Source organism: Cucurbita pepo, chromosome 19, assembly GCF_057944985.1.
Source record: "Cucurbita pepo subsp. pepo isolate OVF chromosome 19, ASM5794498v1, whole genome shotgun sequence".
NCBI classification, from domain to species: domain Eukaryota; kingdom Viridiplantae; phylum Streptophyta; class Magnoliopsida; order Cucurbitales; family Cucurbitaceae; genus Cucurbita; species Cucurbita pepo.
Genome location: NC_141816.1, coordinates 11,352,084 through 11,378,450, shown reverse-complemented (window position 1 = coordinate 11,378,450; position 26,367 = coordinate 11,352,084). Strand labels below are relative to the sequence as shown.

Here is a 26,367-nt window from a genome sequence, read left to right as displayed (position 1 = left end):
ATCCAAGCAAGCCAAAACTTTGAATTTTACTTCCTTTCCAATCAAGATGTACTATTCTGCACTTCTCAACATTAGCAAAAACTCCTACATAAAGTAATCAATGCAACAAAGTGATATAAAAGCCGCACATGACAATTAACTAACAAGAATTCAAATTGTTACTGCCAACTTTGTTCTTTTTGTTGTTGTGTTGGGTTGGGGAAGCTACAGCTAAAATCTAAAGGGACGATGGCCGGAATTTTACATTGTTGTGGGTACGGTACAAGGTACGTCATAAAGGACCATCTTCAACGATGTACTCGCCTTAAAATGCAAAGCCGAATGTGTCTACTAAGGGCTTCTAGTTTCTCAGTTTTTGATTTCTTCTGCTTTTGGGACGTTGCAACTTTCTTCTTTTTCTTTTTCTTTTGGTCATCTCTTGACGAATCTGATGGTTTACCTTCGGTGCCTCGAAGAGGTGTTGGAAATACTTCTAGAGTCTCCTGTAACCATTAATGAAATATAATGTACACAGAAGAATAACACTGACAACTATCTATCTTTAAGCAGAACACTGAAAGCAAATCCTTCCCACCCATTCCCCAACAAGGAACCAGACTAAAACCAAAAATTTACCATATGAGTTATTGGCCTCTGATATCTATTCTATTTCTAATAAATGAGATGGTCATAACAGGATTCAATTCATCAGATGGGGAGAAGACCTTAAATTTACTCTTAGAAACCACGCCAGCAGAAGATTCTTCATCGCTGCCCCCTAGAGAAGAGCATCTACCCCAGCTTTCTCTATTCGAACTCGTATACGAGCAACATTCTTCAGTTTCATCATTTAGCTGATCCTACAAATTGGAACTAGACCCCAGTTAAAGGATGACAAATGGCAATGCCTGCACTATCAATCAACCTTTTTTTAGGGTGCAGAGGCATGATCCGAAAGATGCGAAAGCTTGAATAGATACTGATCATTAAACATCAAGCCATAAACTAATAAGCTTTTTTTACTTGAAATTGCAAAGATAGCATCCACGAGATTTAAGAACTTAAACCACATTCAAGTTTCAATGACAGTAAATTAAGACCACCTGCAGATGTGATGGCTCGTCGCTGTTGATTGAACTATAGTCATTAGGCATGGTATCCTGCAACAGATATGATGAATCATCACAACCGTTGAGCAGTGAGTAAAGGAAAAATCAAAAGATGGCAATTAATTTAAGACGTACAATTTCTGTGATCAATGAAGGAATTTCAGAAATAAGGTCACCAACAGATTTCGTGGTTGGAACACTAGGAGCAGAAGATGAACCAGCAACATCATTTCCAGTAGAACGAAGACTCGATATTATGTCATATATTAGATTCTGGAAACAAAAGGTTGATGATTGTGTCAGTCTCAAAACCAAGCTACCTTTACAAATAAATGGAAGAGTACAAAGGGGCCAGCATTGGCCAGATACAAAAAGAAAAGACCTAAAGAAACAGCCCAAAATGAGCTAAATAGGGGCTAGCCTAGGGACCTAGGAGGAGGCCCTTCAATCCAAAAGAAAGAAATATTTTTATACTCTCCAATTTGCTAGTAAATGAACTTGTTAGCAAATTACAAACATTATTCCTTTTGCAACAAAATTACACTGTTGAGCCAGTAGGTAATTGAGAACAAAGAACATACAATTGATCATAGTCATGGAATCAAAGATTGAAAAGCAATAAGAATAACTTATGAATAAAAGACATCATATATTAAATGTAAAAGAGTACTGCTCCAAGGAACCAAGACAGAAATTTACCTCATCCATATCAGGCCCAATCTTCAAATCCCCTAAATCATAATATTTCTCAAGCTTACTTGCATGAGCAGAAGGTAACTGAGGTGGATGAAGAACATTATAGAAGAAAATAGAAACTGAGTCATAATAGAACTGTGGTCTTGACGAGTTATGATCCCCGTCAAACTTTATAATATTTTTATCCCCCTGCATGATAAAGAAAAATGAATCAGAACTGAGAAATTTTCGAACTTATATCTAGGAAGTACAATTCTTTCGAAAGTGTACATTACCGCATATGAATTATAGATGAGTTCGGAGTGATGAGGTTGAACGAACTTGTCACAATTAGCATGCCCAAATAAAGCAGGAATGAAAGTTTTTGGGGTCACCTGGTGGCATTTCAAAAAATGGTTCATATATAAACGTACTGCACTGCAGTGAAAGAATCACTGATTCAAGTTCAAGTAGAGACCATGGCAAACTTTTGAAAGAGTCACAAAACAAAGATGAAGAAGCCAATCTAGCAAGCTCTAATATAATATTAGATCAGACAAACCTGTAAGCAATTAAGATTCATGATATCAAACTTTGCCTTCTTCTCAATTACCCTCCGCATGTATTGAACAGCCACCTTCACCTGGCATATCAAGTTTACATTATGTCACCATTCATTAATGATAAAAAATAAAAAAATAAAAAAAAAGAAAGAAAAGAGGTAACATGGGATAAGCCAAAACAAAGGTGGAAAATAAGATATATCCCTTCTCAAGAACTAAAGAACGCACTCCCAATCCAAATTAATGGCTGAGTAATTACAAAAAATAATTGTCAATAATACTCTACCTGGAAGCGCCCATCATTTCGTAGGGTTAAACGCTTAAGATGAAGTAGGGGAAGTAAGGTCAATAAGAAAACAAATAACCAGTCTCTTGGAGAGATGTTATATAGGAAGTTTAAAGACGCTAATCTTTTACTAGTTGGAGAAGAAGAAACAAAGCTTTATAAATCATTTATATGAATTGTGGATCTCGTCCTTCTCGTCTACATGTCCATGAAATTTTGAAAATTCTAAACATACGAGAAATAGATAGAATTGAAGTAAATGCTTTTAAGCAAACTGCAGTCTTTGTACGTCAACTGTCTATTGATGGAAAGGGTTAAGGAAAGTGATAGGAATGCTGTGAGGATAGAATTTGGAATATTATTTCTGAGGAGCTACATATTTTTGGATTGAGAAAACCATTTATCATTTTTTTGAAGCTCAATCTCTCCCCAAACTGAACCATCTAGCCAAGAGAAGCTATAAACCAAAATAGAACCTATAAGAGAGGGGAAAGAGCCCTCTGTTTGATGTTCTACACTCCTCTATACCGAGGAAGACTGTTCCTTTTTTGTTAACACTTATGTCACAGCCTTGGCTCTAAGTCGTGCATACTACCACTCAATGCCATATTTAGTCATACAAAAAAAAAAAAAAAAAAAAAAAAAAAAGAACTTTTCTTGTTAGTTGTGATCATTGTTGTGAGAGATTGACTGTGAGAAATGAAGCATTGAATCAGACACATACGGTATTGAGACAATAAGCAGCATCCAATGAAGTAAGCAGATGGATGAAACTAGTTTGTGAAAGGTGGAAGAAGGTAGATCTTGTACCGTGAATTTAGGTAGTCGGATCTTGTAAACATCAACTAGTTCCATCATTAGATTGTAAAGGTTAGAAAAGGCACTGTCAAGCACCATTCCAGCTATGGAAGGATCTTCAGCTCCGTATAGAAGGCTGCATTGTAGCACAGAAGGCTTCAGGTAACTGAATACATCCTAGAAAATTTAAAATATCATAAATTCCAGTCAAGTAAAAAATAAATAAAGAAAACCACTGTTGAATCTTTTAACATTCACTGAACATCTTTTTTCACCGAAGTAAAAGAAAAGGCAGCACCTGAAAATTATTCTAAAGAAGTGAAACGGCAAGATTTTATATACTTTTTTTTTACCTAGGAAACAAATTCCACTAATAAAATGAAATAACTAAGAGTCACCAAACTAAAATAGTTACAAAAAAGGTCTCCATGTCTGAAACTCCACGAAGAACAGCAAGTTGACAGCCATGGATTTCTCCATGTCTGACACAACTCTATACCACAATAATATCAAAAGTACTTGCCAATTGGGCATCTAGATCCATTTATTTAAAGGGACGCCCTTCCGTCATCCTCCCAAAACAAGACACCCCAACCATCCCCGCCGCTAGTAGCATCAACAGAATAGCTAAAACTTCATACCTTAAGGCAGATTTTGAATGGTTTATCAGTAAACTGAACCATATCCTTAGAAAATGAGAAAGTATTTGTTTGATGAAAAGAAGCCAACATTTACTATCTCCACAAACGGCCAACATCAATCCTACACTCCAATAAAAAACAGAATTGTGACCCACTTAATCTCACTCTATCAGAAGACTACACTTTGCTACTGAGAAATCGGGACCCAAAAATCTCCCTTAAAAAGAAGGGTTTCCTCTAGAAGGACAAGAGTTCCTTGCCCAGGGCAATCGCTGGGCCCTTGTCAAGAGCCTAGTAGAGCCCATATACTTGGGACCAGACAATCAAGGTCTCAAATGGGACAGTTTAGCCGGGGAGCTTGAGTGACTAGGCTAGCCTTTCTTCTGTCTTAAAATTGATGCTGAAAGAAGCAAGGTCCCAGTGGTTTGAAAGCTCTACCCCAGAGTCTCAACTCTCATGAATGTCTAAATATCGAACAACTTATTAGCAACAAGAAAACCAAAGATAAGAGTATGAATAGCATTTTCTCTAATCAGACCAAGTAAACTTTCCATTACTATGGGGGGAGGGGGCATCTGCTAAAGTAAGGTTGTTAGCGGGTAGAAGCTTCATCAATAGTATGAGGATGTATTACAAATTGAAGGTTTCAATTTAAAAATAAACAACATTACGGGAATTAAATTATATTAAACTTGAGAGAAGTTGCAGAATTCCTCCACATATCTAACTCCCCTCCGCCCTCACCTACAAGTTTGAGCCACTAGTGGGCAGCTAAGGAGTACAGTACATCGGTCGGTCAAAAGATAAGGGCAGAACAGATTAAGTACATGGAGAACAAACTAAACTCAATACACCTAAAAAGTTACACTTCATAGCCTTGCTCTAAGATCAACTCCATGACAAATTAAAGCATCAAGGCCTACAATATAGTGATGACAGCATGCTAAAGAATATGACTCAACATACCTAGTTACAGCACCCATGGATCTTCCCCAGAGACCTATACGGGATATTTGTTTGTTGCTTCTTAAGTATGTCACCACAACCTTGAGGTCATCTCTCTTGCATCATTGAAGTCATAGTTTAAGATATTTCAGATTCAGACCCTCAATTAACTGAAACCAAGATGTATAGTTAATAGATACATACCTCATGCCAACCAAGGCTGACATAATCTCCATCAGATAAGCCTGAACCCGAAAAATCAAGCGTAAAAACAGTAATATTTGATGGAAGTAGGATGACAGCAGCCTCATTAGCATCTGCTCTACATCCACTGAAGCATTGTCCCAAGAACAAACTCAGTTACGAATTTTCTAACGTAGAATGTCCAAATCATATAGAACTACCGCAAAGAGTAAAAACAGAACAAGTTGTCAAAATCATGTCCAACAATAAATTTTACAAGGGAAAAGAAACTGAACAGGGAGATCTTCCAATGCAGAGAATGATCAGGATTCAGGGACGTTTATCAACAGTAGATTATTCTGCAAGGAGTTAATACCTGTTACCATGGCAATATATGACACATGGCAGAGGGGTATCTTCAGGAATCGGTGAAGGCAAATAATGACTGCATTGCAAGGCATGGCCCCTTGAATTTCTTAGCTGCATGTTTGGTAAAAATTGTTAATACATAAGGAATAGAAATCATAAAATAAATGGGAAAAAAAGTGTTAAATAGGCAGCAACAAGAATAAAGTGGAAAATTTACGGAAGAATTTTTCCATCCATACTTGCCTCCAAATCCTGTCGTTGGTATGCTCTACCCGCAAGAGTGAAATTTTTCTCCCATAAATATTGATCAGGGTTATAATCCGCCCTGTACAGAAAAAATATGATGCTCAATCAAGAAAAAATGGAGACAAAAGTTGACTAATCGGAGTAATTCCGCTGCTCACAAACCTCAGAGACAAACAAAGATCTCAACGGAAGAATTGTGCTCACTAGAGGCGGTTAGGAATCACAACTCTCCACAGTGGTATGATATTGTCCACTTTGAGCATAAGCTCTCATGGCTTTGCTTTGGGTTTCCCCAAAAGGCCTCATACCAATGGAGTTAGTATTCCTCACTTATAAACCCATGATCTTCCACTAAATTAACCAATATGGGACACTCACTCCCAATAAATCCCAATAAACCTCAACAGAGGCTACACTAAAGCCACGTAATTGAGTAGCAGCTCGATAAATTGCTCAAGAAATTGGCAAGAAGTGAAGAAAAAGAGCGAAAACTCGGCAAAGCAACAAGGCATACCAGAAAAAAAAAAAAAAAGTACCTAGGAGGCCGAATAACAAAATTGATGAACTGATCCATCATATTGATTCCAAGAGTCCCCGACAGCTACTCCACCTCATAGGAATGGAAATCGCAAGTCAAAAATTCAGTTCACCATTCTTCAAAAAGAAGCTTCACAAGCATCTCAAACACCAAAACCACTTCTCGATCTGCAAAACCAAAAAAAAAAAAAACACCATAAACAACCCACCCAGCAAAATCAACCAACGACGAAACCCTCAAAGAATGAACAAAATCACAAACACATTACTCGGTAGTAAGCATATCCAGATCCAGAATCATCCGCAGAAGTCAAGGAGGAGACCAAAAGATACGGCTACAAAAACAGCAGCAAACAAAGGCAACCCAGCTGGTGGCCCCTCGAAGTGATAATTCCTTTGACGCAGCTGTTTCTCGTCCAGAGTTTCACGATCATTGAAAAGTCCCTACGGAGTACTTCCCGATTTCGAAACTTGCCCGTCTTCTCGAGAATCGTATGGTCTACAGAAGAGGAAAATAGGAAAATAAATGGAAGTTACGTCGAGACAATTATCCAGAATCTTTCTGGTGCATTGATGTGCTGTTCCTATGCCGCCATGGGATTTTCCTTCAGCAGTTCGCTTTAACAAAGTGCATATTCTTCTAGATGCAACTAACAATTTAATTTCTAAATGTAATAACCATTTATGAATTTTCATTTATTATAACTTTAAATTTGGTAACAATTTCACCTCTATTATCAAAATTAATGATATATTTTTTTTAATAAATCTTAATGCTCATTTTTTCATTACTAATTTTAAAGTTACTAAATTTTGACGACTAAATTATAAAAATAAAAAAATGAATTTAACTCGTTATAATTTTTATTTAATGTTTAAATGTTAATCTTTTAGCAATTGTTTTAATCATTATAGTTAATTTTGTTTACAAATTATTTGGTAAAGAGGTAACGTTCTGTTGTTTGATTAATTCATCATTAAACGTTGGCATTAAACGTGGACAAGTGCCAAGTGGTAGGTTGTGAAATAAATATTATTTATTTATTTATTTATTTTTTTGTTCTATTGATTAAAATTTAATGATTCACGACTTAAATTATATTTTTATTTGCAGTTTAAATAATTAATAGCTTGTTAGGTCATGGAGCTATTTATAGCTTAGTGAACAGTTTTACTCGATATTGTACATAGTTGAAATCATCAATACAAATCCTATAATCAATTTTCTTCTTGCATTTTTTTTATCTTGTTCTTTATATTCATCTAGATCGAGTGTGTGCATTTTTGTGCAATCCTAACATTATTCTTATAAATGTTCTCCCGAGTAATACTTTTTAATACTTGGTACCTGTATAAAGTACTTCACTTTTTTTAATATTCACTAATATACACTTCACAAGTGAGTGTAAACCCGAGGTAGAACAATCATTTGACTCTATTATACTTAATTGTAAAGAAACCCCACAACGAAAATGGTTTCTAATTCCGAGTCTCCAACGGAAAAAAGGGTTCAGTGAAAACATGCACGAGGCCAACAAGTCGAAATTCGAAATGTTTTTAAACACCCTGGAGAAAGATTATATAGATGTACGAGCATTCATAGGGTGAACTTGGGTACAGCAGAGTGGTTGCTAAACTATTCTAGAAAACTTTAAAATGTTCTATGATCTAATATTTGGTTGTACTATGCCGTGAAGCTTCCACCCACCTAGTCCCGCCAAAGCAAATGCCTGAATGGATTACAAGGGGTAAGGATCAGTAGGAGCAAGAGTTATTCAAAAGCTACTTGGCATTATAGTGGAAGCATGCATATACTAATAACAATATGACCATATTTTGTTCCACAGAATAGTATAAACCATGCGATCCTGACTCTTGATCCGAAAAGAAAAGAGAATATGTGAGTATCATAAACCTTGAAGAACAGGCTCAACATTTATAACCAGGCTCCAGAACATTGTGATCCTTATGCAAGAGCTATCTAAAGCTCCTGCAGCAATTATTGATCACATCCTTTCACCACGACACTCTTTAACTCCATGAATATCATCCGTTCAACCGGAAGTTAAGCTCTAATCTAATAGGGTGCTACGCCACGAACCGTTAGAATCATATCATCATATAAAGAAATCCCCTAAGAAAGAAGGTAGAATTCTTGTCTCACCTATACACGGCTCACCATTACTCTTAAGGATCACCATTACTCTTAAGGATGTGCATCTATCTAAACCGTTAATTAATCTTTAGTAGTCAAAAAGCCTAGAAAGGATGGACTGGACACCGCAAACCGGTCGTTATTGGAGTCACCATTTCCGTAAATTCAAGTAATTGATCCGGGTCTCTTTTGAATCAATCTTTTTAAAGAGAGTGCCAAGAAACAAAACATACCCCTCACTTTTGGAAGGTTCGGGTGCTCAGCATCCGTCCCATCCTACCACACATTGACTAATGGTGGTAGGACAACGGATTTGAAAATTGACCTCCATTTTAAAATCCCGACCCTCCATGTGGGGCGGGAGCTGCTTAACTTCCAGCATTTGAGGAAATATGTCCCAGATTAGATCAGTTTAGCTTGATCCTAAAGAAAATAAATTCTGATATCGATGTATAGTAGCATAGTTTGATCCTAAAGAAACCACAACGAACATCACTTATATTCCTACGATACTGTATGTACATATTCAATCATAACACATGCTTACTCAGCCATCCATAAAATTCAAAAGTTAAATCAATCACACCAATCAGAAGGATTAAGGCCTGACCTCCTCCCATGATTTTCCCGAAGCCTCAAGCAAAGCAGCATTGCATGTCTTCAGTTTTATGGAGGAGCCACTAAACATCGAGGCTGCCTCTTCCCAGCCTTTATTATGTCCCATACACCTGCATAAAAATAATTTCTGTCATACCATTTCCCTATTTAAGTTATGGTCCATATCAAACAATTATTTCACAATTCTTTGCAAGAAACCGTGCTGCAAATTTTTGTCCATTCAAAACGAGAAACATCATGTGGGAAGGTTCTTATACTTAATTCCATTCATAGAATGAGAAAATATGCCTTCATAATAGATCTGCTCCAAAATGGAATGAGTACCGACACGAGAGGAGATTAAAACATGAAGTATTGCACACCGTGCAGTGTCCAAGCAAGGATGCTGGCCCCCAAGGGAGCGGATTGTGAGATTTCACATCAGTTGGAGAAGGGAACGAAGCATCCCTTATAAAGGTGAGGAAACTTCTCCCTAGTAGACGCGTTTTAAAACTGTGAGACTGACGGCGATACATAACGAGCCGAAGCGGACAATATCTACTAGTGGGGGGCTTGAGTTATTATAGTTTATACAAGAACAACAAATACATGAATGAAGTATCGGAAACATGCTGCGCAAGTGCCGTGGGGGAACAACATTTTTCACCTTGGTGACACTGATATGGCCTCACCTAATAGAAAGGTATTCACTGGTAACTAATAAACAACAATGATCTCAAAACTAAAGACGTTATTGACAACAATCCAATGCGTCCTTTGTACTTGTTTTATTTCTTGTGAAACTGTTTAACCCAACCAAGAAATGCATGTGTACCTTTTCATAAATAGAGGCAATAAGACTTACATGACAGTAATTATGTCATTCCTCGAATAATTACTGATAACCTGCTGAAGGTGCTCCGCAGTTTGACCATCCATGGCTGCAATGGAATAAAAACTGGGAATGAAATGAACCTCTGCTTCCGAAAAACCAACAGCTTGCTCCTGCATTATCTGAAGTGTTTCTCTGGTCCGCTTGGCATCACTGCTCCAGTAAATGCAAGTCGAAACCCAAACGCTAGACAGTTAGATTCTCTAATTTTTGTCCTGAATACCCTACTTTAATACAAAGAATTGAAGAGAAGTGATTAATGGAAACAGGAAAAACCTAACGAATTAAGTATTCAGACCTATAAACATATACTGCAAGGAATTCTAAGTTCTAACAGGATCAATCGAATGAAGGGGAGAAAAAGACATCGGGAAAGCGTATAATCAGTTGAAGAAAAACCTAACCTGGATAAAATAAGTTCAGGGATCCAGTTCAATTCTTGTAGTTTCTGAGCAATTTTAATAGCGTCAACTTTTCCATCTTTACTCAAGGGGCGATCGTGATCTAGTGAACAATGATAAAAGAGAACAAAAGCAATTGACATTTGATCTTAACAGAACCATAATAGAATACGATGAAATATCATAATGAAAGAGCATCAGAGAAAATTATTGTTAATCATCGCTATGTAGACAGTCAAATAATCTGATAGATTTGAGAATGTCACCTCGCATTGAAAGTTTTTGCCGCGAACTCCTGGCATGGCGAAGCAGAATAAGGCGACGAGCAACAGATTCCGATTGAGAGGTAGCTTCCTCAGTCGCCACTTGGCTCTCCGCCGTCTGAATAACCGTCGATGGCCATTGAATAGCGTTTCTCCCCCTCGCGAAGGAGCTTGCATGTTGAATTTTAAGGAACTGTGGGTGTTGATGAATGTGATTACAACAAAATGAAGCATTCATTGTACAGAATCTTTGAATCACTTCCGGAATGTGTTCGATTCGACCAGAGAGGCAACAGAGCCGAGTGAGCTCGGAGAAGCTACGGCGAGGTTAAATCTTGAAACAGTACTGATAATCGGTGGTTGATTCTTCCTAATCGAATACCAGCCGCATCGTAGTTGGTTTGGTTCGCTCAATGGGATGTATCGCCATGCTTAAATCATCAATAAACTGAATCAATCTCTGGAAACAACTCGAGAGTTCCTCGCTCGAATCTATAGAACGAGAATAGGAAGGGAGCTTAACGAATAGACGAGTAGATAAGGCTTTGGAACTCCCAAATCATTTTTTGTCGGACACTAATAATAATTACAAATAAAATAAAATACAAATAAAAATAAAAACTTCACTTTGTCCATTAAAAATAATAATAGTAACCCAATTATTTATTAATTCTTAATTAAACCCGGTCGCTGTCACTCACAGTTAGTACAATTGTGAGATCTTATACGGTTGGAGGAAGGAACGAAACATATTTAACATTTTGGCTGGCACTCCACCCGTGTCTGACTCTAATATAATTTGTAATGTTGTCCACTTTGGGCCTTCCCTTCTAGACTATAGACGGCGATTTGTAACCGCCCAAGTCCACGGCTAGTCGATATTATCCTCTTTGGGCTTTTTTTTTGGCTTTCCGTTATGACTACCATTTCCAACAGCCCAAGTCCACCGCTAATAGATATTGTCCTCTTTGGGCTTTTTCTTCTGGACAACTATTTGTAAAAGCGGCTAGCAGATATTGTTCCCTTCAGGTTTTCCCTTATGGACTACCATTTGTAAAAGCCGCTTTGTTCTCTTCAAGTTTTTCCTTTTGGACTACCATTTGTAAAAACTCAAGTCCATCGTTACCGAATACTATCATCTTTGACATTTTCATTTCAGGACTTCCCCTCAAAGTTTTAAAACACGTGAGACAGGAAGAAATTTCCACACATTTATAAAAAAAAAGCTTCATTCCTCTCTCCAACAGAAAATAAGTCAAGAGATTTCCACAAGTTTTGTTCCTGTTCCTCTCTGAAACCGATATGAGATCTCACATACTGATTGATTACTCAAAGTTGCAACCCATTCAGCCACATTGGCACAACGCGTCGTAGCGTCCTTGATGCTAATTCTTGGCTGCCTTTTGTCACGAAGAAGAGCTGAGAATAGTAATCCATAGCAGGTTGGAGGGTTAACAAGCTAAGAAAGGAAGCTCCATTTTATATTCTTTCCTTCCTCTCTCCCTCTAAAATTGTCATTTATGTAATCTTAAATATTATGATTAAGATTAAGAGGGTTAATTTTTTTATAAGCCACTGGTTCGATGTAGAGTTGTGGTTCATAGAGGTAGGTTTCAATTTTCCGCCTTATAACGCTGCAATGTGCTTCAGACAACATTGCTCTGCCGGGGAAACGAATAAACTCTTGTGTGATTGATAGGTTGAAAAGAGTGGAGAAGAAGAAGAAGAGCATAATGACATTTGGGTTTCTCAGAAGAGCCCGGAATTTAATCGGCGTAGCGTCCACCACCGTTGCGGCGGCGTTTCTTTCTTCTACTCCTGCGAGTTCCGGTTCCAAAATCGCCGCCATGGACGATCTCCATCTTCAGAATCTCAGGACCAAGCTTTGCATCATCGGTAGTGGCCCGGCTGCCCACACCGCCGCCATATATGCCGCCCGGGCGGAGCTCAAGCCGATTCTCTTTGAAGGATGGATGGCCAACGACATTGCGCCGGGCGGCCAGCTCACAACCACTACCGAAGTGGAGAATTTCCCCGGATTCTCAAACGGCGTACTCGGAATGGATCTCATGGACCGATGTCGGAATCAATCTCTCCGTTTCGGAACACAGATTTTCACCGAGACGGTTAACAAGGTTGATTTCTCCACGAATCCCTTCAAGATTTTCACCGACTCAAAAGCCGTACTCGCGGACTCTGTAATTGTCGCCACAGGGGCTGTTGCTAAGCGTTTGTCGTTCCCAGGCTCCGGCGATGCACCAGAAGGGTTTTGGAATCGCGGCATATCGGCTTGTGCAGTGTGCGATGGCGCCGCCCCGATTTTCAGGGATAAGCCATTGGCGGTGGTCGGAGGTGGAGATTCAGCCATGGAGGAAGCGATTTTCCTCACCAAGTACGGCTGCAAAGTGCACATCATCCATAGACGGGACGCTTTTAGGGCATCAAAAATCATGCAGCAGCGGGCACTCAGCAACCCTAAGATCGACGTGCTTTGGAATTCTGTGGTGGTTGAGGCCTATAGCGACGGAGACAGAGGGGTTTTGGGAGGTTTGAAAGTTAAGAACATTGTTAGTGGAGAGTTGTCCGATTTGAAGGTTTCTGGGTTGTTCTTCGCAATTGGGCATGAACCGGCAACCAAGTTCTTGGATGGGCAGCTTCAACTTGATTCCGATGGCTACGTCGTGACGCAGCCGGGGACAACTCGAACCAGTGTTCGTGGAGTTTTTGCAGCCGGAGACGTTCAGGACAAGAGATATAGACAGGCCATTACTGCTGCTGGAACTGGTTAGTGCTTTAACTTCCTTGTTATTTCCCCTTGCATTTGATATTCAAAACTTCTCAAATCAAGTTTGGTGTTATACTGAAGACTTGGGGTTAGAGGGACATAGCTCAAACCATGAATTTGGCCAGATTTGTTGCACTCCAACGTAGAAACAAGAACGAAGTTACTTGTAGAAACATGATTGTAACGACCCGTCTAGCCATTACTTGTCGCAACAAATTTACGATGATCTTTACCCTCTAGGAGTGTAACAACTCAAACTCACCGCTAATACCGCCAATAGATATTGTCCTTTTTGGCCTTTCACTTTAGAGCTTCCCACAAGGTTTTAAGATGTGTCTGCCTGAGGACCTTTCCCTAGTACGAGAGGACTGGGAAGGACACACCTCTGGTGTACCAGTTATCGTGCCCACGGTAAATGATGAGTAGCAAAGTGCGATGAGCCGTTTATCATCACGATAGGTGTCAAGTGGAAGTGCAGTGATGTATGCGGCTGAAGCATCTTAACACACCGGTAGACTTTGGGTCCGCTATCCCGATCATGATTCCTAGAGGGAAAAGTCCTTCCCTCCGCTATCCCGATCATGATTTTTCTACCCCCAGAGGGAAAAATCCTTCCCTTTTAGGCCGGTTGTGGGCGGGGAGGGATTCGAACCCCCGACACCGTGGTTCGTAGCCACGTTCTCTAGTCCTCTGAGCTACAGGCCCCACTCCGTCTCCACTGATTTCCACACCCTTATGTTTTTTCATTCTCCTCTCCAATTGATATAGGATCTCACAATCCGCCCCCTTCGAAAGGGCAATATCCACTAGCTATGGGCTTGAACTATTACAAATGTTATTAGAGACAGATACTGGCGTGTACAAGTGAGAACGCTGGTCCCTCAAGGGGGTGGATTGTAAGATCCCACATCGGTCAGGAAGAGGAACGAAGCATTCCTTACAAGGGTGTGAAAACCTCTCTCCAGTATGTGAGGGAAAGCCGACAATATTTGTTAACAGTGAGCTTTGGCTTAGCCAAATTTCTACGGAAGTTCAGCATGTTTAGACTTGATTACCATGTACTAGTTTATGAATCTGACAATCGTTTTATGTATAAACACACCGTGGATGCCATGGTTCATCTTGTTCTTAGACAATATTTCATCAGGGTTCTTACTTTCTGTGTTTAGTGACATTGATTCGGTCTGTTATCCTTCAATTCAAATCGAACCAAACGTGTTTAATTTAGTGTTTTCTGGGTAATTCTGTTCTTGTTGAGATGTTATTGTTCTCATATTATGGCTGATTCTGTTGAAATAATGCAGGATGCATGGCTGCTTTGGATGCAGAACATTACCTGCAAGAAATTACTTCTGAAAACAGTAAACTGTAAATTTTGATTACTTCTGCAGTAATTCAAAACATAAACCCCATCAATACTTCTCTCATCCTTGATGAATATGTTTACTACTTCCTGTGATTTTTTTTTTTTTTTAAGGGTAAGAATATTATTGAATTTTTTATAGACAAAATATAAAGTTTAATAATGGTATTTATTAATTTAGCTAATATTATTTATATTAAAAATAATTCTCTATGAAAAAATCTTAAAAATAAAAAATAAACCTCACAATTAGTCAAAGTCTTTCAGTTTTTTATTATTATTTATAATTATAATAATTAATTTTTTAGAAGAAACAACTGTATCAATTACTTGATTTTTTAAGATTTGTAATTTGATTTGTTAATTTTAAAATAGCTTTAATATGATATTATTTCATAATTATTGAAATTAAATAATAAAAATAAACTACTCAATAAAAGGTATATGGTAGTAAAAAAAAAAAAAAAAAAAAAAATATATATATATATATATATATTTTTTATTTTTAACAAAATTCGTGAGCACAAATAAAATATTTAAAACCTAAAAAATGAATTTGCACCTAATTACAATTTTTTTTTTTAATTTTAATTTTAATTTTTTGAGTTCAATTTTATAATTTACAATTTAGAATTTACATCTGACCGTCGCCAATTTCAACCCTTCAGTCGTGAGTTCTTGTTGATTCCATCACAATCCTGCAACACTGCAGATCCGCCATTCTCCTCTTGATTCTTCTCCCTGCAACGACTGTTGAAGGAATCCATTGAAGAAGAAGAAGAAGAAGAAGAAGAAGAAGAATGCAGAATTACCCAGAAGAGCTTCGAACGCCGCCTGTGAGGCTAATATCGCTCGTCGGATGCCCCGACCTTCATCCCACCATCTCCAACCACCTCCTTTCCGAGCAGCCTCCGATCCACACCCTTGCCTTCCCCGACCTCTCCAATATCTCCTTTCTCCTCCCTCTTCCTTCCTCCAAGGAATCCTCTGAACCTTCTCTTTCCACTCCTCCTCCCGGTATTCTCAAGAGGGATTGGCTTCTTAAGCGTCGGACCAAGGTTCCTGCTGTTGTTGCTGCTCTTTTCCCCTCTCTTCATGTTTCTGGCGATCCTGCCCAGTGGCTTCAGCTCTGCTCCGATCTCGATCACCTCAAGTACTTCCTTTTTACTTTGCACTGTTCTTTGTTAATTGAACTAGCAATTAATCTGAAATCAATTTGATTCGATTTCCAGAGCTGTGACTCGTTCGAGGAACATCAAGTTAGTTGTCATTATTGTCCATTCTGATTCCAAAGGTAAACACATTGTCCACGGCTGATTGTTCATTTTTTGTAATTATATATACATTTAAGGTTTTCAATGCAGATGATATCAACGAGGATCGAATGATTGCTCTGCGCAAACGTGCTGAAGTGGACACGAAATATGTCATCTTTGTTAAGCCTAATGATGCTTCGGATTTATCGCAATCCCTTCACAGGCATTTCCCTTTTCTTCCATTTCCTCCATGTTTTTGCAACGCACGTGCACTTGTTTGTTACCAACTTGAAAAGCAGCAACTTCGTGAATATTATTTGTAACGCCCTTGCGCAGGCTACGGAACTCCTTCTCAGAGCTAGCAAATGTATTCTATAAAGATGAAGGAAGGAAGTTGAAAACACGAATTGAAAAGAGGACCTCCAGTTACACTGAGTTGAATATTCGGTATTGCTTTAAAGTAAGTTCTCTTCTCTCACAACACAGTAATCAAACTTCTCAGATGATTCATAAGGATATTTTACAATTTACTTCCATTTAACGGATTTTTACCTAAGAATGAAATTTTGACTGGTCCTGATCCATGGTAACGTTATTCAGTCACCTCTGCCAACATTATTGCTTAGACTTATCTGAAGAGGGTCTTGAAGATAAATAATGCACTCTAACAATTTTTAGAAAATAGACGTCTTTCAAAGATCTACCCTTTCAGCCTTTATCAAGTTCGTGTGTGAAAAAATAATTACGATAGAAGAGTACAACTCTAGTTAGTAGAATGTATTTTAACATCAGAAAGGTGCATAGCTTCGCAAAAACATCCCCACAAGTAGGTAACAGTACCACAATTCTTCGTACTACACTATTACACTGTATACAGAAATTCTATGCTTGCATATGTTGTTCTTTGTTCTGGAGTTGTTCGATTCGTCTTGATTCGTCTTTATGCCATCCTGTGCTAGGCTGCCGTTTATGCAGAGTTCCTAAGTGACTGGATTGAAGCTTTACGCTTTTATGAGGATGCCTACAACAAGCTGTGGGAGGTATATTGTTGTTTACAATGTTAACTTTCATTTTCTTTTGCGTGTGCCAGTTGAGTGATGCTTTATTTTGGGATTTTGGGTTGTTTATTGTCATATGTTTGCCTTTTATTTTTATAAATCTTAGTTAAGTGGTAGATTGAGATAAAGTCAAATACCTTATTCATGTTGTGCTTTGCTGCAATAGAATCCAACTACAATCAGCGATATTGAAAACCTATGGTAGCATGAAAAAAGAGGATAGAGGGTTAATGATAAGGATTGTGGTGTTCCAAATGTTCCAACTGGACTTATTACACGATGCAAAGCCAAGATTCAATAAGCATTCATTCTTCATTCACAAAATTCGATAGGCTTGATTCAACCTCTATTTTATGTGTCACAAGCTGACTCAAGTGAGGAAGGACCTTTTGGAGATTTGGAAGTCAACATTTGCAAGGTTGAAGTGGAACATGGGTGTGAGATCCCACATCGTTTGGAGAGGAGAACGAAGCATTCCTTATAAGGATGTGGAAACCTCTCCCTTATAAGAAGGAGAGACATGTATCTTTGCCAATCACAGTTGGAGAGGGGAATGAAAATACATGTTCCACCTCATACTCACATTTCTTGTAGTGGACATTTGAACATGGATCTTTGCCAATCACAGTTGGAGAGGGGAATGAAGATACATGTCCCTCCTCATACTCACATTTCTTGTAGTGGACATTTGAAAGGTAGTGGGAAGGTATGTCAATCATGGTCCTAACTTCTTTTAGTGGACATTTGAAGGGTTGGAGGTTTCTTGTCTGGAGAAGCTATAAATATCAGACTTTGGATGTATGGAATTGAGCTCTCAAGTTGATACTTTTACTGTTAGAAATTTGAGCATCATCTTTGTCATTTCTAAGATTTCAAGTAATTCTTGTGGTAGATTGCATTTGAGCCATTCAATCAAACCTTAATTAAGTTCGATTGTGGAGTAACTCTATTTCTTCTTTCATTGGACATATGTCGTCTTGATGTCTCTTCTTTTGCTTCTAGGTGATGTTCATGTGAGTATGAGGAGGGACATGTATCTTTGGACCACCAATCCTTAAGCATACTTTTTCATCTAATTCTTTTTTCACTTATTATGTGTCCCTTCGCCCTCCTTCCTTGGAGCCTTTGCTTTCTCTTTTATTTTATTTTTTTTCCTTGATTCGCAATGATGTGCGTCGTGTAGGTGAGCATCGGAGGATTTTGGCCACATTTTGTGGGGCTGTCAGTTTCCTCAAGTCATTTGAGATTGTTGTTGGGCCTCTTTTAGGGTATGCTTGGCTCGAATAGAGTTTGTTGTTCTATGATGACTCTTCAGACCCCCCCTTTCTGAGATAAGAGGCTGAGTCCTTTGCAGGCGTGTATATTTATTTTTTAATGGGGTTTCTAGCTTAAGAGGAACAATGAGATTTTTAGGGGTAGAGAGATCTGCCAATGAAGTTTGAGATATTGTTAGATTTAACACCTCTTTATGGGCATCGATTTCTTTGGTTTTTTATAACCATCAGTTAGGTCTTATCCTTTTGGATTGGAGTGAGCTTCTTAGTTAGTGGAATCTGTACTCCTCTTGTTGGGCTGGTTTTTTTCTACGTCCTTGCAAAATATTTCATGTTGCACTATAAATGTGCTTTTTCATTCCCAAAAAAAAAAAAAAAAAGAAAAAAAAAAAACTGTGGAAATGTATCTTGACTAAGAACACAAGACTATTTTTTAATTGACAACAATTGTTTTTGGAAAATTCATGGGACGTTAAGATTATAATTCTGAGTAGATTACACCTCAACAATTGGTTTATGATATGTCAATCCATAATGGTTACATTTAGTAGGGTCTTGTCAAAAGAATAACAAAATTAATATTTATTTGGATGCAACCCAAACTTATTTTAAAGTTTCTCGTTGTAGTGGGCATATGTGTCTATATCTTGAGAGAGGTATGGAGAGGCAGTCATGGTCTATTTTCACCATTAAATATTTCTTACTATATGTGCAGATTTCAGGGTTACCAACAAGGTCACTATCAATTCAGCGGTTGGTTGAGATTAAAACAGTTGCAGAGCAATTGCATTTTAAGATATCAACCTTGTTATTGCATAGTGGAAAGGTCGTTGAAGCAGTGACATGGTTCCGCCAACACATTACCTTGTACAGTAGGCTAATTGGAGAGCCAGATACTGAATTTCTTCACTGGGAATGGATGAGTAGACAATTTATGGTATTTGCCGAGTTGCTAGAGACAAGCTCAACAACTAGTCTTAGCATCCCAGCACTGGGTCTAGGTACTGGAAACAAGCCTTTAACTGAATGGGAGTTTCATTCAGCTTATTACTATCAGGCATGAACCTTCCTTCTTATTTACTTCCAGTAAACTTCATTGGGAATGGAATGATTGGATCCTTTTTTCCTGCCTACTTGAATAATTATATTCTTTTCTATTCTGAAAAGTACTTATTCAATAATTTTACTACAGTAAACATTATGCCCGAAAAATCACTACTTGTAGTTCCTTCCTTTTTTTCCCCTATGTACTTGCTTGAAAGTAGACATGCCGACTATATCTATCAGCCTTAAATTAGAATTGAGAGAAAACAAGTCAGTCCTGCGATTATTAGAGTTGCATTAGAAAAGTACCATAGTTCTTGTCAAAAAAGAAGAAACACGTTCTTAACTCAACAATATAGCTTTAGAAGAAAAGGGACAGTTGCAATATGATTGATTTGGGGGTTTTATTAGATTTGCTGTTATTGAGACTTCCATTTTGATACATCTCATAAAAAATAAATCTTTTGGGAGAAAAAAAAATTCACAAATGAAGAGAAATTTGTGAAACTTCGTATCTATTAGTTATGTTTCTTTTTGTTCGGAGTGGTGTTAGGGGGACTTCCATTTAAAATGATGAAAAATTGAAAATCTGCTCAAAGACGCATGTAGAAGGGGATGAGAATACAGGAAAACGTCACACCAATTATTGTTGATCAACTATCAAGTGTAGTTACAAAGATCCCTAATAAAATAAAAAATGGAAGAAAAGCATAGAAGTGAATAATTCTCCACACCTCTTGCCTCTACATAACTCTATACAAAATACTTGTCATCTGTACATTTGTTCATGTGAACCGAGTGATATATGATCTTTTCTGGAAAACTGTTGGCACTTTAACTTAGTTATGCTATTAGAACATTGGTTCTTTTGATATATAATATTCAATGTTCTTTCATTAATCGTATACCTACCAGAATTCTTGGTAGCCTAAAGCATTCAAGGTACTGTTCCTTCATTGCTTTGAGAATACGTTTCTTGACAACTTGTTTAGTTGAGCTTTGGTCATTACCAACATATATCTGATCTTTTCTTGTTTTTTTTATAACATTTAATCTAAGTAAGCTATAAATATTTGCTTGAACTTAATGAAGTTGGGAAGATAATGTATTTGATCCAGAAACTCACCCTTGAAACAGTTAGCCGCTAACTATCTGAAGGAGAAGAGATCATCTTTTGAACTGATATCATCAATGTACATAAATGCTGATGAATTGGAAAAAACTTCCGAGTCTTTGGTACCGTCAGTATATGTGGGGCAGTATTGTAGGTTACTTGAACAAGTTGATGTAACGCTCATGCAAACGTAAGTGTTGAATAAGTAAATTCATAATTCCTCTTTCATATATGCTTTTTATATCTAAACTTCGACTTGTCTCATACATGCAGTGTTACAGATAAAGAGTTTCTGAATAATACCATTGCTGGAGAAAAGAAGCATCAAGAACCATTTCATATGATTACTCTCCTCAAGAAAGCTTATGAGTCGTATAGCCATGCCAAAGCTCAGAGAATGAGCTCTTTTTGTGCATGCCAGATTGCTAAAGAGCATTATGCAATGGACAATTTAGAAGAGGCAAAAAGACATTTTGATAACGTTGCAAGTTTATATAGGAGGGAGGGATGGATCACTTTGTTATGGGAAGTCCTCAGTTACCTGCGAGATTTGTCTAGGAAACATGGTATTGTGAAAGATTACTTGGAGTACTCTCTTGAAATGGCTGCACTTCCCATATCATTTGGTGTTCATATGCTGTCTCTCAGATCCAAAGATTGCTGCCCAGTGAACCCTGCAACACTAGACAATAGGGAAAAAATCCACAACGAAATATTTAATCTAGTTGATGAAGAATCAGTGTTGGCCTCAGTTGAACATGGCAAAGAACTCAAAGTAACGGGAGACAATCCTGTACATCTTGAAATTGATCTAGTGAGCCCTCTTAGATTGGTGCTTCTTGCTTCAGTTGCTTTTCATGAACAAGTAATCAAGCCTGGGGTGCCTACTCTGATTACCGTGTCACTTCTATCCCACTTGCCTCTTACCATTGAACTTGATCAATTAGAAGTTCACTTTAATCAGTCGGAGTGTAACTTTATCGTAGTAAATGCTGAAAGACTTCCTTCAGCTGCGATGGCCAGTGATCAAGATGGTCACAGAGTTGAGCAAGCTCCTTCTCTTGCACTTTCCTCAAATAAATGGCTACGGATGACATATCAAATTAAATCTGGTAATTTAGTTTTTTCTCATGCGTTCTTGGAATTTTGGTATATATAAACTTTTTTAGTAAACAAAGATTGAAGAGGTTAAGATATTAAAAAAATGGAGATGAGATATTTGGTATTAGGGGTGTTTATTTTAACAGATAACCCAATCGGCCCAACCCAACCCAACCCTTGTAGACCCCTATCTGATATCCCCACAAAACCAAGGGGAGCTTTGATTTTATATCAGGTTCATAATGGTTCTGAAGGGTGTTCATGAATTTCATTTTCTTTTGTTCATAACTTTTCCAAAATACTGCTTATAATCGGATGTGGGTAGAATCTTGGGTGTATATCTGATCAAGATTTTTTTTATCCTGGCATAATTGGAGATGTGATACTGTTCTCATTTTCACATCTGACTATATTCTGAATATTCGAACCATTTCAGTTTTTTTCCCGTGCGTGCCAAGAGTGAGTTTCTGTTATCCTAGGTGTATGTTTTTGTTAGTAGATTGCTGCTTTTGATAATATATATCTAGAGAGTGAGAGATACGTATACTGATATTCATAGGTATGTATGCAGGTAGCTAGCTAGCTACACATGTATATGTACATATGGTATTATGATTATAAGAATTTGAGGTTTATGCTAATGTTTTTTTTGAGGTATTATGTATGTGTACACATGTATATGTACGTACATATGGTATTATGATTATAAGAATTTGAGGTTTATGCTAATGTTTTTTTTTAATTCAGATCAAAGTGGTAAACTCGAATGCACATCAGTTATTGCAAAGATACGGCCAAACTTTACGATCTGTTGCCGAGCTGAAAGCCCTGCTTCGATGGATGATTTACCTGTTTGGAAGTTTGAAAATCACCTGGAGACACTCCCAACAAAGGATCCCGCTCTAGCCTTTTCTGGCCTGAAGACAATCCAGGTTGAAGAGCTTGACCCAGAAGTGGATCTAATTTTAAGCGCTTCTACCCCTGCATTAGTTGGAGAGACTTTCATAGTACCTGTAACCGTGGTCTCCAAGGGTCCTGATATTCACTCTGGCGAGTTAAAGATCAACCTGGTTGATGTGCGGGGAGGTGGTTTGTTTAGCCCAAGAGAAACAGAATCCTTTTCTAGTAGCCATCATGTTGAGCTTCTTGGCATTTCTGGTATGGAGGATAATGCAGACTCACATTTGATTTCTGATGAAGCAATGAAGATTAAGCAGTCCTTCGGACTGATTTCTGTTCCATTTCTAAAACGTGGAGAGCCCTGGTCCTGCAAACTGCAAATTAAATGGCACCGGGCTAAACCCATTATGCTTTATGTGTCCCTGGGTTACTCTCCACTTAGCGATGATCCAAATGCACAAAAAATCAATGTTCACAGGAGCTTGCAGATTGATGGAAAGCCTGCTGTCACAATTGGTCATCACATTTTGCTGCCTTTCAGGCGGGATGCGTTGTTGCTTTCAAGGACTAAAGCAATCCCTCAGTCTGATCAGTCATTATCTCTGCCTCTAAACGAAACTTGCATACTGGTGATCAGTGCCCAGAATTGCACTGAGGTCCCATTGCAACTATTATCCATGTCAATTGAAGCAGATAATGATGGGACCGAAGAAAAGTCGTGTTCCATAAAAAATGCTAGTAGTAACCTTGTAGACCCAGCTCTTCTCACGCCTGGAGAAGAATTTAAGAAGGTTTTCACTGTTACTTCCGAGATAAATTCATCAAAGCAGATTAGGTTAGGAAATGTGTTACTTAGATGGAAAAGATACTCAAAGACTGAAGACCAATATGATGCTAATGTTGGTTCAGTCTTGACAACGCAGAGTCTTCCTGATGTCGATATAGAGTTCTCGCCTTTAATTGTGTGCATGGAGAGTCCTCCTTATGCCATCCTCGGAGATCCATTCACATACTTTATTAAGATTAAGAACCAATCAAAGCTATTACAGGAAGTCAAGTTTTCTCTAGCAGATGTACAGAGCTTTGTGATATCTGGTTCTCATGATGACACAATTTCAATACTCCCTGTATCCGAGCACGTCCTTGGCTACAAGCTGGTTCCTTTGGCCTCAGGTATGCTGCAGTTACCCAGATTTACTTTAACCTCAGCAAGATATTCTGCTAGCTTTCAGCCTTCAATGGCGGAATCTACTGTTTTTGTGTTTCCATCAAAGCCCCCCTGCGAGTTGGCTGACAAGGGAGACGCAGGACCAGAGTCTAGTGGTCCAATATCTACCAGCCTTTCTTGAAGGAAGTGACTTGTGGACTGACGTGGGGATGTTTTTAGTATTCCAACTTCTGATATTTCTGATTGATTAGCTGGACTGATGTGGGGGTGTTTTTAGCATTTCAAGTCCTGATAATCATGTATCTGATTAATTAGACGAAGACAGGGACTGGGATTTTGTCGAGGCCACCAGTTGGGTACACAACACTTTGTAATAATACCCTAAAAGAGTTTACGTCATAAGGAAATATTTCCCCTCCCAAAACAAAAAACAAAAGGGAAGACCATCATATCATCCCACTTCTTCAGCCTTCACCATGGTAGGCGCTGAACCATCAAATTGATTACTCCATTGACAGGCATCCCGTCGGAATCCGAATCATGGTACCCAAAAAGATGCCCCGAGGTCTCTTGGATGTGTCAGTCTTATCATGAAGAAGAAGAAGATAAAAGAGAGATTGCAGGCATTTCCACACAACTAATCACAACTATTATGAGTTGGAAACTTCGCTCCCCTTTTTGGTACTCTGCCTTTTGAGTTGTTTATAAACATGGTGATACTGATTGATCATAGATTTATTGTATTGATTTTGAAAAGAATCTTCTGTTTATTTCCAATAGAAAATTGTGCTTAGAGATTCATTTGCAGAAATGAGCAGCTACTTTGAGCTGTGAAAGTAGTAATAATATATTATAGTTTGTGAGAGAAGGAAGAAGGGGAAAGAAGAAATGGAGATGAGAATGTGGGGTTGGGAAGGGAGACAAGCTCCATCAGGGAATTTGGTTAAGGGGCCATTATAAGCCAACCTCCATGGCATGTGAATTTGTGATCTGAAGCTTGTTTTTGTTTGTGCGGTGTAGCTTGTAGCCGAGACAGGGGAGATAACACGGCACGTGAGCCCCTTCTCAGGCCGCCCTCCACAATTAATGTCCATCTCTTTTCTTTCCATTTTTTCTTCTTTTCTCAAAACTCTTCTTTATTTCTCACCTTAAATAGTTTTAATAGATTTTTTTAATTTTTTAATTTTGTATTAAAGATATTTAAACTTTCATTTTTTATTTTATTTTTTTAACAAAAGTAGGAAAAAAGAAGACTAGTACGAGTCCAATGAAGTCAATAAGTCATAAGACCCTATCAGTGATCGACTTCAATCACAATAATAGTCTCCTTAGTACGAGTCCAATGACTAAGTTAACCAACTCACAATAAGAGTCTCCATAGGACGAGTCCTATGACTAAGTTAACCAACTCAACTATGTAAAATAGTTCGTTTCTTAAAAAATATGAATATTTATGATAGACCCATTATGTGACTAAAGTATATCAACGATTAAATACTATCATAACAATTGCATGATTTAGAATCTAACTTTATCACGATTATCTTCGACCTCGATATGTGATTAAAGTCTATAACCCATAACCTAATAAAAAAAATATGAATATTAGTCTTTTAATGATATGTTTCAATACGTTACTGTAGCGTATTAGTGAGAGACGAATATCATTCAGGAATATTAATATATCATTAATAGACTTGTAATGTTGATAGAATTATATATACATTAAAGTTTGTAAACTTCAATCGAATTATATTTGTAATTCAATTTCGATTCCTAGATGTTTCGTGATAATCCAAAGAACCGAACACTAGAAGCTCTGTTCTCTATATAAAATTATCAAAAGGATATCTTAAACGTCTATTAAACTTTTTTTTTTATACATTTATTAGATATTTTTATAATATCGTAATTTATAATATTTAAAATTTAAAATTTATAAAAAGAAAATAGAAAAGAAATGAGTTGGAGGCCAATGTGTCAAGAAAAAGGTAGATAAAGAAACGGTTATAGCGTGAAGAGGGGTGACAGCTGGATACGGTTGGCAGGGATGGTGTGCAACAACCAACACGTGTCGTCCATCAGAAGATAGACACGTGGACATTTCATTTGAATTTTTTTAATTTTTTGAATTTAGTCTCTCACTTCCAATTGGTCTGTCGCTGTCTTTTCTTTTATTTCCCTTTTTGCCACTCCCCACCTTCATTTCCATCCCTCCCTATTTTAAATTAAGTCATTATTATATTTTTATTTACTGTCCATATTTAAAATTTTAATTAAAATTAAATATATTTTTAAATATCTAAGATGAAGTAAGAGGAAAAGTTAATTGTCATTTTTCAAAATTTATTTTTTAAATACATATAATATATTTTATTTCAATGTTAGTATTTAAACAAATATATATTATAGCGATTAAAATATTAATCTAGAATATATATATATATATATATGAGAATAAAGAAAAAATTAGGATTAATTTTCATTAATTATAATATTCTTCCACTAAATAAAACAAAAAATCTTCCATTTTCACAACTAAATTAAATTAAATTAAAATTTCAAATTATTAGTAGAGTTATTGAAAAAAAATTATTTTTTATATTTTAGTTAAGATCTTAAAATATTTTTACAAAATCAAAAAAGAAAATATTAATAAATAGGA

At 37.4% G+C, this 26,367-nt stretch overlaps 4 protein-coding genes across 9 annotated transcripts; 2 read left to right on the top strand and 2 right to left on the bottom strand.

Moving 5' to 3' along the window:
• Window positions 1–111: 111 nt before the first annotated feature.
• LOC111781469 (uncharacterized) lies at window positions 112–6,985 on the bottom strand. 5 transcript variants are annotated; one of them, XM_087119897.1, is made up of 14 exons: window positions 6,601–6,982; window positions 6,331–6,499; window positions 5,792–5,873; window positions 5,556–5,659; window positions 5,201–5,327; window positions 5,018–5,112; window positions 3,423–3,576; window positions 2,326–2,406; window positions 2,060–2,158; window positions 1,788–1,973; window positions 1,224–1,361; window positions 1,083–1,139; window positions 705–839; window positions 112–482 (listed from the first exon to the last, which is right to left on the bottom strand). In XM_087119897.1, the coding sequence occupies exons 2-14, from the start codon at window positions 6,369–6,371 to the stop codon at window positions 288–290; spliced, it is 1,494 nt and encodes a 497-aa protein (XP_086976023.1). In that variant the 5' UTR covers window positions 6,372–6,499; window positions 6,601–6,982; the 3' UTR covers window positions 112–287. The 5 variants fall into 5 exon arrangements, with proteins under 5 accessions (XP_086976023.1, XP_023517840.2, XP_086976025.1 ...); XM_023662072.2 differs by having other exon boundaries at window positions 3,423–3,546; window positions 6,601–6,981; XM_087119898.1 differs by having other exon boundaries at window positions 343–482; window positions 616–839; window positions 6,601–6,985.
• Window positions 6,986–7,883: 898 nt separating this feature from the next.
• On the bottom strand, window positions 7,884–11,197 carry LOC111780971 (Phosphoglycerate mutase family protein). Its single transcript, XM_023661352.2, has 5 exons — window positions 10,643–11,197; window positions 10,380–10,479; window positions 9,949–10,128; window positions 9,097–9,214; window positions 7,884–8,061 (listed from the first exon to the last, which is right to left on the bottom strand). The coding sequence occupies exons 1-5, from the start codon at window positions 10,875–10,877 to the stop codon at window positions 7,993–7,995; spliced, it is 702 nt and encodes a 233-aa protein (XP_023517120.2). The 5' UTR covers window positions 10,878–11,197; the 3' UTR covers window positions 7,884–7,992.
• Window positions 11,198–12,208: 1,011 nt separating this feature from the next.
• LOC111780974 (thioredoxin reductase 1, mitochondrial) lies at window positions 12,209–14,878 on the top strand. The gene is made up of 2 exons (XM_023661357.2): window positions 12,209–13,423; window positions 14,729–14,878. The coding sequence occupies exons 1-2, from the start codon at window positions 12,373–12,375 to the stop codon at window positions 14,794–14,796; spliced, it is 1,119 nt and encodes a 372-aa protein (XP_023517125.2). The 5' UTR covers window positions 12,209–12,372; the 3' UTR covers window positions 14,797–14,878.
• Window positions 14,879–15,424: 546 nt separating this feature from the next.
• LOC111781475 (trafficking protein particle complex subunit-like protein) lies at window positions 15,425–24,503 on the top strand. Of its 2 annotated transcripts, XM_023662087.2 has the most exons (9): window positions 15,425–15,940; window positions 16,020–16,081; window positions 16,152–16,266; window positions 16,380–16,503; window positions 17,003–17,083; window positions 19,091–19,432; window positions 20,557–20,723; window positions 20,807–21,645; window positions 22,382–24,503. In XM_023662087.2, exons 1-9 carry the CDS (start codon window positions 15,588–15,590, stop codon window positions 23,881–23,883), a joined length of 3,585 nt encoding a protein of 1,194 aa, XP_023517855.2. In that variant the 5' UTR covers window positions 15,425–15,587; the 3' UTR covers window positions 23,884–24,503. The 2 variants fall into 2 exon arrangements, with proteins under 2 accessions (XP_023517855.2, XP_023517856.2); XM_023662088.2 differs by lacking the exon at window positions 15,425–15,940 and having other exon boundaries at window positions 16,027–16,081; window positions 16,139–16,266.
• Window positions 24,504–26,367: the final 1,864 nt, after the last annotated feature.

Bases quoted from the DNA above. Each gene is read 5' to 3' on its own strand.
- LOC111781469 (XM_087119897.1), bottom strand. From the start codon at position 6,371: ATGATGGATCAGTTCATCAATTTTGTTATTCGGCCTCCTAG. The intron at 5,874-6,330 runs GTACTTTTTTTT...TTTTCTGTACAG, and splicing joins TTTGTTATTCGGCCTCCTAG to GGCGGATTATAACCCTGATC. The intron at 840-1,082 runs GTGGTCTTAATT...TCCAATTTGTAG, and splicing joins ACGAGCCATCACATCTGCAG to GATCAGCTAAATGATGAAAC.
- LOC111780971 (XM_023661352.2), bottom strand. From the start codon at position 10,877: ATGAATGCTTCATTTTGTTGTAATCACATTCATCAACACCCACAGTTC. The intron at 9,215-9,948 runs GTAAGTCTTATT...ATTTTTATGCAG, and splicing joins AATGACATAATTACTGTCAT to GTGTATGGGACATAATAAAG. The intron at 8,062-9,096 runs GTCAGGCCTTAA...TAATCCATTCAG, and splicing joins CGGGAAAATCATGGGAGGAG to GCATTTGCTTTGGCGGGACT.
- LOC111780974 (XM_023661357.2), top strand. From the start codon at position 12,373: ATGACATTTGGGTTTCTCAGAAGAGCCCGGAATTTAATCGGCGTAGCG. The intron at 13,424-14,728 runs GTTAGTGCTTTA...GAAATAATGCAG, and splicing joins CATTACTGCTGCTGGAACTG to GATGCATGGCTGCTTTGGAT.
- LOC111781475 (XM_023662087.2), top strand. From the start codon at position 15,588: ATGCAGAATTACCCAGAAGAGCTTCGAACGCCGCCTGTGAGGCTAATA. The intron at 16,082-16,151 runs GTAAACACATTG...TTTTCAATGCAG, and splicing joins TGTCCATTCTGATTCCAAAG to ATGATATCAACGAGGATCGA. The intron at 17,084-19,090 runs GTATATTGTTGT...CTATATGTGCAG, and splicing joins CCTACAACAAGCTGTGGGAG to ATTTCAGGGTTACCAACAAG.